This window comes from Rhamphochromis sp. 'chilingali' (assembly GCF_963969265.1).
Source record: "Rhamphochromis sp. 'chilingali' genome assembly, chromosome: 10".
NCBI lineage: Eukaryota > Metazoa > Chordata > Actinopteri > Cichliformes > Cichlidae > Rhamphochromis > Rhamphochromis sp. 'chilingali'.
In genome coordinates, this window is record NC_137937.1 from 38,680,465 (window position 1) to 38,694,217 (window position 13,753).

The 13,753-nt window shown below is 43.0% G+C and overlaps 2 protein-coding genes across 2 annotated transcripts in view; one reads left to right on the forward strand and one right to left on the reverse strand.

Moving 5' to 3' along the window:
- The window catches only part of LOC308404759 (actin filament-associated protein 1-like 2), a 23,770-nt gene extending 16,109 nt beyond the window's left edge, over positions 1-7,661 (reverse strand). The window contains exon 1 of the mRNA XM_080894954.1: positions 7,160-7,661. Within this exon, the coding sequence (XP_080751080.1) occupies positions 7,160-7,175 (16 nt within the window). The 5' untranslated portion in view covers positions 7,176-7,661. The remainder of the gene's footprint in view (positions 1-7,159) is intronic.
- Positions 7,662-8,500: 839 nt separating this feature from the next.
- Positions 8,501-13,445, forward strand: LOC308404763 (ras-related protein Rab-14-like). Its single transcript, XM_080894964.1, has 8 exons — positions 8,501-8,641; positions 9,122-9,180; positions 9,564-9,617; positions 10,335-10,512; positions 12,401-12,467; positions 12,763-12,850; positions 12,935-12,965; positions 13,137-13,445. The coding sequence occupies exons 2-8, from the start codon at positions 9,129-9,131 to the stop codon at positions 13,312-13,314; spliced, it is 648 nt and encodes a 215-aa protein (XP_080751090.1). The 5' UTR covers positions 8,501-8,641; positions 9,122-9,128; the 3' UTR covers positions 13,315-13,445.
- The last annotated feature ends 308 nt before the right edge of the window (positions 13,446-13,753 follow it).

A 13,753-nucleotide genomic window follows, 5' to 3' on the forward strand; every position in this document is an offset into this window, starting at 1 on the left:
TCATGTGATAAGAAAAAAGAAACAACGAACTTTTCGAGTTCCTGTGCACAGCAGGGATTCAGGTGATGTAACTGTGTTTACTCTGAGTTAAATATTGGCAGGAGCCAGGAGCTTATCAGTTTGCATCCTGTCATCAATTAACACGTGAAGGCCAGAACATCTGCATATTTGTGCAGGAAACGTTTACCTGAACAGGTGCGGTCAGACTGTTGTTCTGTATGAAACTGACTTTTACATGTGAATCACATTTTATTACGATCATCTGAGGATGCAGATGAGGAGCCGCGGCTGATGTGTGTTTCTGTCTGAGAGTGAAGAATCAGCATCTTGTTTTTCTGCCTTTGAATGATTTCAGCTCTTATCTTCTGAAGTGAAACAGAGTGAGTATTCATTCACACACAACAACGGCTTCATTCATAACACGAACACAGACGGACTTCATCACAGTTTTCATGTTTAATCAACCTGCTCGTAGCAAACTGACCATCCCCCGTCAGCTTTACTTATTACAGAACAAAAACATTTAGTGAAGGTAAGAGCAGCCTGTCAGGGCCTTTGTTAGTTTAACATGAATCATTAAGGATGTCCAACAATGCACAGTTATATTCGTTTTAAAAAAACAAAACAAAAATGTACAAAAAGCTCTGAAAACTGTTTTTTTAACCTCTCAACACCATAAGCACTCCCAGGAACCCAGAGACTGGTATGACCTCCTAAAGGACCACACCTAGAACCTGCCTAATGTCCATATAAACTACATAAATCATCACTATAATCATCATAAGGACATCTAGAACATGGCCAGTAGAACTTCTAAATGAAAACAGGAACCTCTGCAATCTCCTGCAGGGTAGGGCTGGGCGATATGGCCTAAAATTCATATCGCGATATAATATGAAGCATGTGCGGTAACGATATATCACGATATATTCTTTTCTTCTGTATAGCGTGTTTTCCACACTTAAAATTCTTTAATTTTCTCAAAAATCGAGAGTTCCTTATGTATGAATTCTGGTTGTGCTTACTGACCTCGAACCGATTTTGGCTGCAGAAATCTGTTAAAAATGTTTTAGTACAACTTTGATAAGCTGCACTGTTTGATGGCTCGTCAGAGCATTACTGCTGCCGTCGTAGTGAGGAGCTTCACGGAGTAATCTGGGTCCAAAACTCCGTCAGCTTCAGGTCCCAAAGTCAAACGAACACTGAGAGTTAAAAAGTGTCTAAATTCTTTCATTTTTAATTAAATGATCAGCGTTGCTGCTTTATCGGGTGTAACAATTAAGTTTAACATCCATGAAAACAGAATTTATTACATTTAACGGAGTTAGAAGTTAGCAGGAGGTTAGCTCACTAGTTTCCACCTAAACATTTCATACCATGTTCTGACAGAGATTTTTGAAACAAATTCAAACGTACAGCTCTGCTGCCACTTCCAACATAAATGAAGACAGAAAACTAAACAGCAGTGACGTTTGTAGGGTTACTGAAGTTGGACTACCTGGTATATGATGTTGTGCTACGTGATTGCTAGCGACACAGCTATGTTAGCATAAACATAGTGAAGCTGGAGGATGAACGCCAACTTTTTTTCCACTCGATAAAAGTTAACGTGACGGATTCTGGTGGTTTGGGACAAATGCAATCGCATAGCAGGATGCTACACGGGCCAAACTTCAGTCAGGAGAACAACTGAGATTATTCATCCACAATACCAGGTTAGTTATTAACTCATTCACTGCCATTGACGTCTATAGACGTCAATTACGTTTTTCAATGGGAGGGGCTAGAATACAACCTCGGGCAGCTTGTCAGTGAATTTTATTTTTTCATATATTTGTAAATAAATTGTTTTGATAAAACATAACCTTTCTCAGTGTTATTTCTGTTTTATAGAAGTGAAAAACTATTTTATATGTTAGAGGTGTCACAAAGCAAGAAATATTAGTGTCAAAGACACTTTTCTGCTTGAAATGTATTTTTCACAAAAAGCTTGTTTTCTCCCTTTTGTTGGTCAAAACAGGCATTTTTGGTGGAACTCACCTCTCTTCTACAGCTGATTACTAAAGAATGGAAAATGGTAGAAACAAGCTTTTTTTTTTGGATGAAAGAAGAGAGTCTGTTCTTCATTTTGGTAGGTTCAGCGTTTATATGATCATAACACACAGTTTTCTGTGGCTCTTCAAAAATGAGTAAAAATGCTCAAAAACCCTGGCAGTGGGGAGTTACCTGATTTGTAAATGGCTGGCAGTGAATGAGTTAATATACAGCAACAACATGTGGATAGAACAGCTGCGAGAGAATCCAACATTAATGAATCAATGTTACAGAAGTGGAGGAAGCGCAGTTTTTGGCTTTCCCCATATTTCAAATGTGCTTCATCTCTTTGCTGTGAATGATAATGGTTGTAGCCACTGCGATGCTTTCGACCAAAACAGCCGCAGCTTGATGACATCATCAACATGAGCTATCGCGATATAGTCAAAATCTCTATCGTTGGCCAAATTTATATCGTTTCTATCGTATATTGTTTATATCGCCCACCCCTACTACAGGGGACCCAAAAGTTATTCAAGTGCACCCTCACAGACGGGCATTCAAAAGACCTCTAGAACCTCTCTGCGATCTCCAGTCACACAACCACCATGAAGATTTCTAGAACACCCTCGCTCACCAGTTTAACTTTCCAGGGGATGAATAGAACCTCTTCAGTGACAACCACAACCTCTTAAAGTTCCCTCTTCACAGATAACCACTTAGGAGATGTCTCAAACCCCATCCAAAACTACACAAATCATTACTAGAACCAACATTAGCACGTCTGAAACATCCTCAGAGGCCAGCGCAGCCTTCTCAAGAAAAACTAGAATCTCTTCAACCTCCTAAAGAGTATGTAAGAGTCCCTTCACAGAAAAATACCTCATAGACCTGTAGAACATCATCTCACAACCACCTCGAGGATTTCAGGAGACAAGCATGACCTCCTAAAGGATGACTAGAACCTCTTCGATGGCGACAAAACTTCCCTTAGCACCACAAAAGCCCACTTCACAGATAAATAGAACCTCCTAATAAACCTTTACAACCTTTAGTCATGACTAGACTCACATTAAGGACATGGAGGACATCCTCAGTAATGACTAGAGTTTCCTAAAGCTATTACCTGACAATAACTGTGGCTTCAGACCATCCAGGAAGTGAAGCTCTGAACACTAATTAGCATCTGTGTGTGTGGATGCAGTATTTATATAAGGATATGGGAAACAGCGACACAGAGTAGGTGTAACTAAGTAAAGGTTTTCAGTCTTTAATGCTTTTCTGTTGTTGTTTAGACGTAAACTGTACTGAGTCATCATCAGTACAACACAGAGCAGAACATGTAAAAACATGCAGAGGAAACAGCAGCTGATTGTCCGGTGGCTCATTCATACAGAGAGGCCGAGTCCATTCACGCTGTGAGCCGAGTGGGAGACGAGGGCTAAATGTTCCTGATTAACTCCTCTGATGCTGATTTAAATCAAACTGCTGTTTAAGCAGCGAGCTGCAAATTCCTCAAACACCCACAAACCCTGAAGACGAACAACAACAGCAGAAAGGAGACAGAGACGGACGGCTGCTGGACGGACGCAGAATCAAGAGTTTGTGTTGCTGAACGCTGTTTATCTGACCATCTGCATTACTTCCTGTCTCAGGCTTTGATGTTGCAGTGCACACTTTCAGGCCTGTTTACATCATTAGTACATTAACTTCCATTCATTTCCTGGACACTTATCCTTAAACCATAACCTTTTTTTTTTTTTTTTTTTTTTTCTTTTTCTAAATGACATCAGAAACAGCAGTATGCTTAAACCATAACCTAAACGAATCCGTCAAAAACAAATAACTCGACTGACCTCAGCGACGCATCTGCTTCAGCAGTTTAAACTAAAAGTCACGTTTCCAGCTGAAACCGGTCACACTACAGTACCAATGGTGTCCATCACAACAATGATATCCTAACAACATTATGCAGCAATTACATCCAACCAGGAAGCAGTTTGTCCAGCGTTGTCCAATCAGGGGGCAGTCGCTGGAACCACAGAGCTCGTTCAGGTTCTGATACCCGATAATTGACTGTCGTTGGGCATTAGATCATCTACACTTACATAAACCTGCTTACAGCGCTGCGAAAAAACATTTTTACTGTTTCTTTTTTTGCTATTTGTCACTTTTGTTTCTCAGGTCATCAAATAAAATGTAATATTAGACGACCATAACCTGAATCACTTTGTCACAATTAATTCAATTCAGTTTTATTTATACGGCGCCGAATCACAACAGCAGTCACCTCGAGGTGCTTTATAGTGTAAGGTAGACCCTACAATAATACATACGTGGTATGTTTTAACATAGGTGAGGTAGTTTTCCTAATAACTTAGTTCATCATTTAAAAACTGTGAAAGAAGCTCCCACAGAGGCTGGACATGCAGTTCCTGTAACGTCCAGCAGGGGCACCAGCAGTGAGGCAGTCCCACAGACGTCCACATTATAATCTGACAGCAGAAATAAACATGTTTACAGCCTGGTACACAAACTGCTTGGCCCTGTGTTGCTGAGCTGATCGCTGTCTGTGAGGCTTCACCACCACTAATCGTTTCACAACATGGAAGCAACCGAAACGCTATGAAAAGTCCCAGAAACCCATGGGTGAAGTCACATGGTTACGTCCGTGTTTTTTCTGTAGAAAACATCATTTTTATTCTGTAAGGGAGAACGTGTCACAATCCATCCTCCTGCTGCTGTGGAGTCTTTATCACACCGGTGGTATGTTAGCAACGCAACTATCAGAAATACCCATCTGTCCTCGTCTATCCTCCTTCCTCCACCTCATCATCATCACTTCCTCCTCCTCCTCCCGCTGCTGCTCTCTGGAGACTGAGCTAATAGACTGTTTAGATTTTCTGTGTGTTTGTGTCTTTAAAGTATCCACACCAACAATTTTAACATTTTTCTGCCATTAAGTCAGATTGTTTCCTGACCTCATGTGCTAATCGCTGGCTAAAAGGAGTATTCTGATGTTTCCCAGCTCCTCCTGGTAGCGCTCAGTCTGAGGTACAAGACCTACTCAAAATTTATAGAAAAAAACTTTAAATTAGCTCTGAAAACAGGAAATAGATTTTACTTGTTTCCCATAAATCATCCCATGACCTGGTGACCTCTTGGGGGGGCTGACCCTATTTTAAAAACCATCATCTACTATATATAACGTAGATAAAACAGCCCCAATGGGGACATGCTGCTGATGCATTTTACTGCAACACCTGTAGTTACACGAAGCTGAACATACTTTAGTTTCTCATTTACACGTTGGACATGTTGCTGAGTATTTTTACCTCGTTAAATGTGGTACGGTTACTTCAGGGAGTTATCTAGATACACTGATCTCTCAAATCACTTTGGTTTGCTCTAATCAGAGTTACTTGTTGTTACAAACAACAATAAAAATGCAAAGTGGCTACAGGTCCCGGTAAGCAGCAGGTTAGTGGGGAGGTGGTCAGCCTCCAGCTGGAAGCGGGTCAGTTTGAGGAAACAGCAGCGCAGTAATGTAAATGTTTCTGCTCTCTTGCCAGCCAGATTAAAGAAAGCTGCTCCACACCCTGCTGCACACATGTTTGTACTTCTGTGATTGTGAGGACCTTCTGAGGCCTTTCACGGCCCCCTAACCTAAACCTCTTTTTAACCTGAACCCTTAAACTAAATCCAAACCCACAAACGGGCCTTTAAGAGTCTGTCCTCACAACACAGAAGGGTCCTTAAAAAGTCAATAAATACATAGGTCCCCACAAAGATAGCTGTGCAAGTACCCACACACAGGCGGTGAGGAGAAATCCTGTCTTTCAGATAATTTTAGGGTTTGGTTTTCATGGTAAAGTAACTTAAATCACTTTCAGCTTTTTCTAAACTTTTCAGCTGGAGCCAGTTATAGCAACATCATGGCCCTTTTCCTTCTGTCAACACTTCCTTTGATTTAAAGCTGCTTTGGCCACAAATACATACATGCTCATATACAAAGTGTTTCTCACATGATACAGAAGATAAATTAAACTGTTAGAGAACAGCATGGCTTTTTGCTGTTTATTTATACCGATTTTAATGAATGAATTTAAACTATCTAATCAACCAGTCATTTGAAATCAAGTCTATTACCACCATCTAAATATTTTATACACAATACAACACAAGCCTAAGGTTAGTTTGATTTGTTCATAACTACAAACGTAAAACATCCCAAAATAATAAATATAGTACAACTTATAACAACTCACACCTGACCTCTAGTGGTCACATGAGTCAGCAGCCAAAATATCAGCGTATATATATTAATATGATAGACAAACATGGAAATAAACATAAAAACTGCATATCAGGTAATGCTAGCTAGCTCAGATACTTGCTAATAAGTAACATCCAGTCAGAATCCCTAACTTTCTCTTACTGGATTGGTCTGTTACTACAGTGACCTCACAGCAGCAGTATTATTGGTCTGATGATGTCATTAAAATGCTCCGAAAGGCTCCAACAGCACAAACACGGTCCAAAAGTCCAGTTCAGGTGACGCTAGCAGACAGCTAGCAGCTACAGCCACCTGCGTCACCATCCACCTGTCAGTCAAAGAGGCCACGCCCCTAAGAATGCAAACCTTAAACCTTTTACAGGTGACCTATACAACCCACCACAAATATACCTACAGAGACCGAACAGTTTACATCGGGCTGTAAAAGTGTTTATTACTGCTGTAAAGTGTTAACATGGGAGTCTATAGGGACCGACTCGCTGCTGCCCCCGGTGGAAACTGGAGGAACTGCAAGTTTTGGCCCTGGTAATTGCTGAGTGCTTTGTTAGTACTTTATTACAATTAGTTTTAACATTTTTTTTCCACGTGATATGAAAGACAAAAGAGTACGTGGATGTTAAACACATTAAAGGAAAGTTTCAAAGTAAATCTCCATTTGTAATCAGATTACATCTGAAACATGCATGCTGTGTATGATTTCATACATGTGAAACATTTTTAAATATAAAAAACAAATATCAGGTAACGTCAGGTTTCATGTGTGGATGAGTTTTATGCCTCTGTCGTTATTCCTGAAACATCTGTAAGACTTGTTGTGGGTCACGGTACCTTTCTGTTTGTCCATGTCGGTCGTCTCAGTGTCTGCTGATCCTCAGGCTCATATCTCTGCTAAAGAATCCAACATCAAACGGCAAACAGATTTCCTCCTGTTTCCTCCTCCCTTAACTCCCTCTATCTGCTCTGTGAGAAGCAGTTTGAGTTCTGCCAGGCGAGTCTGTCTGAACGCGTCTGTGACCTCAGCACAGGAGGGAGGAGAGAGAGGGCGAGCCAGTGCTCTCATTATGCACGGGCATGCACAGAGAAACCTTAAATACAAAGTCACTTTAACAATGTGCCCACTGTTATCATCCAGTACACAAACACATTTAGAAAATACACAAGAAGAAAAATATCTGCTAACATTCTGGCTTTAAGGGTTTCTTCAGTGATGCTCCACAAACTAAAGTAATAATAATAACAATAATAATAATAATAATAATAATAATAATAATAATTCCACAGCTATCAGAAAATCAAGGGAGAGCAGCTGGATTACAAAATTACTCAGGCCTCTTTTTATTTAGAAATATAAGTTATTCTTCTACTTGAGAATATCCTGTAATTTACTTATATTAAACCAAGTTTATGTTTTCAATAAATATAATGTATGTTTTCATTTGTCCAACTGTATCGACAAAATCCATCCTCTGCTGCTTCCGCTTGTCAGGGTCCCGGGGGTGGTAGAGCCTATCCCAGCTGTTGTAGGCCGAGAGGCAGGACACAAACTGGAGTGGACACCAGTCGTCACGGGGCTAACACAAAGAGAAAGACAACCATTCACACCTATGGGCAATTTAGTGTTTCCACCTAACCCCACTAACTGCATGTCTTTGGAATGTGGGAGGAAGCTGGAGTACCTGGACAGAACATGCAAACTCCACACAAAAAGACCCCAGCCTGATGGTGGAGCCTAATTCAGGACCTTCTTGCAACATTAGAAGCTCATTTATTTCAGTCAAACATTTTCAAAATAACTACATATGACCTCTGTGAACCCCATTAGGAGTTAAAGGGTAAAGGAACCCTTCTGTTTCTGACTGCAAACCTGCAGACAATCGTCACATTTTTCAGTGTTTTTCATTGTCGCAGTAATTTGGTAACATATATCTATAGAAACAAGAGCTTCTATTAACTAATTTGGGTCACTTTAAAAAAATAAGAAAGAAAGAAAGAAAGAAAGAAAGAAAGAAAGAAAGAAAGAAAGAAAGAAAGAAAGAAAGAAAGAAAGAAAGAAAGAAAGAAAAATGTAAATAAATAAAGTTACAAACGGGACGGTTGGGTGTGTCTAAATCCCCTTCTCGTCCGCTGGGCGGCAGTAGGAAGCTGTAAGTCTCGCGATACTACCTCTTTTCTCCTTGATGAGGAAGAGTCGCGGAAGAGGTAGAAGATTTTCCTGACGGCTCAGCAAGCGACCCATCAAGTTAGATAAAACTACCCGGCGAACCAGCGTTTTAAGCAGCTTTACAGGTCGGATAGACACCCGGACTGAAGGTAAAACACAGCGACGTGTAACGCCTCCTGTCTGATTGGTTTATTATTCGGTTGTTTTTACTGTAAAAGCTTCAGAAAGTGACCTCCTGCCGTTAGCGTTTAGCTGTTAGCAAGGCGTAGACAGCAGTGCAGCTGTTAGCCACTTAGCTCCAGGAGTGGAGCTCCAGGGGGGCTCGGGGGACTCCTCGGGGGGTTCCTGTGGTTGAGCCGTCAGCGTTTCATACGTGTGATGAGGATGAAAGCTTCCTCTCCGCGGGGCTGTCACGGTGTTTAAAGCTAACGCTGGGCTCGGCGTTAGCTTCTGCTAGCTCAGCCGGCTGCTTCCTTCTCTGAGCTGTTTGTGTCTCACTCGGTGTGTTTGGAGGCTCAGACCGAGCTCCGAGGATCACTGTGACCGGGCTCAGACCGAGGGTGGAGCCCCGTGTTTGAGCTCAGGTTCTCGGTTTAAACCAAACACATTTCTTTGTTTTCTCTCCGCAGGATCACGATGACAGCCGCACCTTACAACTACTCCTACATCTTCAAATACATCATCATCGGTGAGTGACCCGAGCTCCAGCTCCTGTGTTTACTCCCGCAGCTCTGCCAGAGCAGCTTTGCATGAGTCCGTTTATAATAACCGTTCTGTATCCGTGACCGCTGCCCCTCACATCAGTAAACTCCCTCCTTCTAGACTAAGCTTGCAGAAGTGCAGAACCTGGCGCTGGTAAATGTGGAGTGTCTGCAGCGGGTGCAGATATTAAATAAAGACGATGTTGAGCTGTGACTCATGCAGCGCTGCTCTGGTAAAGTCCAGGAGTGAAACTGGACGGTGAATGAGCAGGAACACTTCAATCACGGGGAGTAAAAACGCTTCATCCGGGTGTTTCCTGATCACTGTCAGCCTTGGTGGCCGACCTCACCTGTGTTTGTCTGTCTGCAGGTGATATGGGAGTCGGGAAGTCGTGTCTGCTGCATCAGTTCACAGAGAAGAAGTGTGAGTGCTGCTTTTCTTCTTCTCTTTGTTTACTGAAGTTTAAGAATAGAATAGAATAGAATAGGCTTTTATTGTTATTATACATGTATGATGAAATTGTGAGTTATGGATATTTAAAATTTACCACCACTGTTTGGGTATGAGGGGCAAAGTGGTACAGCCTGTGTTTCTAGGTCTTTTATTTTGAAAGGCAAGCAGTGGAAAATCAGTTCAGGCTGACTTTTAGAGTCTTTTTTCTAATAATGTCAAGTTTGTTGATTAGGAATCCGTCTTAGCTGTTTAACAGCACGGCTCTAGTTTATCATATAAATATCTTAATAATGATCAAGTGTCAAGTTCGGGCTTCATAAATATCGATTTATGTTTTTTTTTTTCTTCATTTTGATGTAACCGTAAACCTCCAACTTTGGAAACATTTAACAGGATTTCTTTGAATTGATGAACAATGTAAATAGATTAGCTTTTAGCATTCAGTTTGTTATGCTAGGAAAAAAACAAAAAGCGACTCGTGTGTTTGATTCTATCTGGATGGTTTCATGAAATTCATTCTGATAACAGATTTCGTGTGTTTGTGCCTGAGACAGCGACAAACACAAACATTTTTACCTTTACTTACCTGTTGGTGACCACTGCCCGTCCAATTCGTGTGTGTGTGTGTGTGTGTGTGTGTGTGTGTGTGTGTGTGTGTGTGTGTGTGTGTGTGCGCGCGCGCTGCAGTCATGGCAGACTGTCCTCACACCATCGGGGTGGAGTTCGGGACGAGGATCATGGAGGTTCACGGGCAGAAGGTGAAGCTGCAGATATGGGACACGGCAGGTCAGGAGCGGTTCAGGGCCGTCACCAGGTCCTACTACAGGGGGGCCGCCGGGGCCCTCATGGTCTACGACATCACCAGGTACCTAGGCAGGCGAGGGTGGATGGAGGAGGAGAAATCTGTGTCCTGTTTACTTAAAGGGACAGTTCACCATAAATGTAAAACTCTGGTTGCTCCGTCCTGTCGAGCTGCTAATTCAGCACTTTGTTGTTTGAGATCACAAACTGATAAAAAGACAAACCAACAAAACAAATCAGATATGCAGTGAAGATCATTTCATACAAAACATACACGAAATGAATGTAAGTTTCTGTACTAGTAGAAAAAGTCGAACCATTAGATGAATAATAAATGATGAAGGTGTATGTAAAGTCATGTTAGATTAAATACGTCAGTTAAAACAAAGTAAACTGATAAAAATGGAAGTGATCCACAGACGCTCCGGTGAGCGGCTTCACGTCGGAACTATTTTCTTTCTACAGTCTACATCCACCAGCTATATCACTGTGCAGGAGGAAGTGTGCACTGAGGCATGAGGAACTGAGCATTATCTCTGTGCTCAGCTTTTTTTGTTTTGGTGGATCTGAAACATCCTTGAAATAGTAGTTGTCAAACAGCTAACAGATCATCTGCAGAGGTTTATTTGAAGAGTTTCAGTCAGGTTTCAGAGCTCATCACAGCACAGAAACAGCTTTAGTGAAGGTTACAAATGATCTTCTTATGGCCTCTGACAGTGGACTCATCTCTGTGCTTGTCCTGCTAGACCTCAGTGCAGCGTTCGATACTGTCGACCATAATATCCTATTAGAGCGATTAGAACATGCTGTAGGTATTACAGGTACTGTGCTGCAGTGGTTTGTATCATATCTATCTAATAGACTCCAGTTTGTGCATGTAAATGGAGAGTCCTCTTCACACACTGAGGTTAATGATGGAGTTCCACAGGGTTCAGTGCTAGGACCAATTCTGTTTACATTATACATGCTTCCCTTAGGCAGCATCATTAGAAGACATAGCATACATTTACACTGCTATGCAGATGACACCCAGCTCTATCTGTCCATGTATTTAAAAGTAGAATGGGAGGCAGAGCCTTCAGTTTTCAGGCCCCTCTTCTGTGGAACCAGCTTCCAGTTTGGATTCAGGAGACAGACACTATCTCTACTTTCAAGATTAGGCTTCAAACTTTCCTTTTTGCTAAAGCATATAGTTAGGGCTGGACCAGGTGACCCTGAATCCTCCCTTAGTTATGCTGCAATAGACGTAGGCTGCCGGGGGATTCCCATGATGCACTGGGTGTTTCTTCTTCACTCACTATGTGTTAACAGACCTCTCTGCATTGAATCATATCTGTTATTAACCTCTGTCTCTCTTCCACAGCATGTCTTCATCCTGTCTTCCTTCTCTCACCCCAACCAATCACAGCAGATGGCCCCGCCCCTCCCTGAGCCTGGTTCTGCTGGAGGTTTCTTCCTGTTAAAAGGGAGTTTTTCCTTCCCACTGTCGCCAAAGTGCTGCTCATAGGGGGCCATATGATTGTTGGGTTTTTCTCTGTGTGTATTATCGTAGGATCGACCTTAAAACATTAATCGCCCTGAAGCCACTTTTGAATGTAGACGTGAGAAAGGAAAAAGTTCCTGCATGAGTGAATTTTCTGTGGATCACACTCATGTGTGATGCAGGGTGTAGACTGTCCCTTTAAAAGTAGTGTTATGTTTCATGTGATGAGGTTGTTGATGGAGGCCTCCACCTGCTCTTGGCTGATGGTGGGCGGTAATGTTTAAATCTTAGAGAGTGACTTGAAAGCAGCAGGTCGACCAAGAACCGGTTCCTTTGTAGGATTCTCATCCAGACTAAATATTTGCCAGGCGGTGACTCTGATGGCGCCCTGACAGTCGATGCTGCTGTGGACTAAATGTCAGACAAACGTTCAGAGAGTGTATTGACTTTGTTATTTTTGTGTGTTCAGGAGAAGTACCTACAATCACCTGAGCAGCTGGCTGACGGACGCCAGGAACCTGACCAACCCAAACACGGTGAGTGCGCCCACGCAGACTTCTGTGGCGACTCTTTTAAATCTTCTTTTCAGGCAGGAGAGAGAGAATGATTTCAAAATGGAGTCTGAAGGTGAAAGTGACCCAGAGCTGCGGTGCGTAAACAGACTTGGCTGGACCGCAGCTACAAGTAAACAGTTATTACATCCCTGCTCACGTTTATGGCAGTAACCCCGTGCAGCTAACAAACACCTGTTAAGCTGCTGTGCACGAAACATCCTTTAACCTGTGACGCGCTGAAGAGTCGCTGCTCAGTCTGCGTGTCTCCGTGTCGTAGGTGATCATTCTGATCGGCAACAAGGCCGACCTGGAGGCTCAGAGAGACGTGACGTACGAGGAGGCCAAACAGTTTGCCGAGGAGAACGGTGAGACGCTCGCACGATCAGATAAACGCTCAGCAGCAGACGGAGACTCGCTGATTCCTCTGATTTCTGCTTCCTGTTTCTCAGGTTTGCTGTTTCTGGAGGCCAGTGCCAAGACGTAAGTACGGCGTGTTAGAGAGGAAGCTCATAGTGGCTCGATGGTTACGATTCATTCAGAAACCCGTTCACACCACAGAACGGTTAAGTGCATGAACACGTGTTTCTGGGTCTTTGTGATGACTGATGTTTTAATAAGTCCTGACGAGTTTGGCCTCTGCTTCTTCTGCAGAGGCGAGAACGTGGAGGAGGCCTTCCTGGAGGCAGCGAAGAGGATCTACCAGAACATTCAAGATGGCAGCCTGGACCTGAACGCCGCCGAGTCGGGAGTCCAGCACAAACCTTCGACACTGCAGGGGGGGCGCCCCAACCCCGACAACCAGCCAGCAAAGGAAGGCTGCAGCTGTTAACCTTGAACAGAAAGTACGAACGCATCGAACAGACCGACACACGGACTCCGCCGGGCACTAACACTCACACCCAGAACCAGTCCACACTCATCATCGGCGCTGTCCACCCGCCGTTTTCTAATCCAAAGCAAGATTCAACAATCCTCCATCCGTTCGAGACTTTACCAACTCTGACCCGATCCTGAAAACCAAATCTAGAAGCACATCTCTGCAGCGTGAACTGGCTCAGAAAGGCTCCCAGATCAGGACCAACCGAGGCGGCGACCTCATCCAAAACCAGTCTGAGCACAGACCTGTGTCAATCTGGCCTTTGTAAACCACAACGCTTTAATCTCAAAACCAGAGAACTCCTCCAAACTGGGCCGCTCTCCCCACCGCGTCTCCATCGAGGATGCTTCAGCTCACACGCATTAAAAACCTCCTGCAGACTCGATCAGGA

Bases quoted from the DNA above. Each gene is read 5' to 3' on its own strand.
- LOC308404763 (XM_080894964.1), top strand. From the start codon at position 9,129: ATGACAGCCGCACCTTACAACTACTCCTACATCTTCAAATACATCATC. The intron at 9,181-9,563 runs GTGAGTGACCCG...GTCTGTCTGCAG, and splicing joins CTTCAAATACATCATCATCG to GTGATATGGGAGTCGGGAAG. The intron at 9,618-10,334 runs GTGAGTGCTGCT...CGCGCGCTGCAG, and splicing joins TCAGTTCACAGAGAAGAAGT to TCATGGCAGACTGTCCTCAC.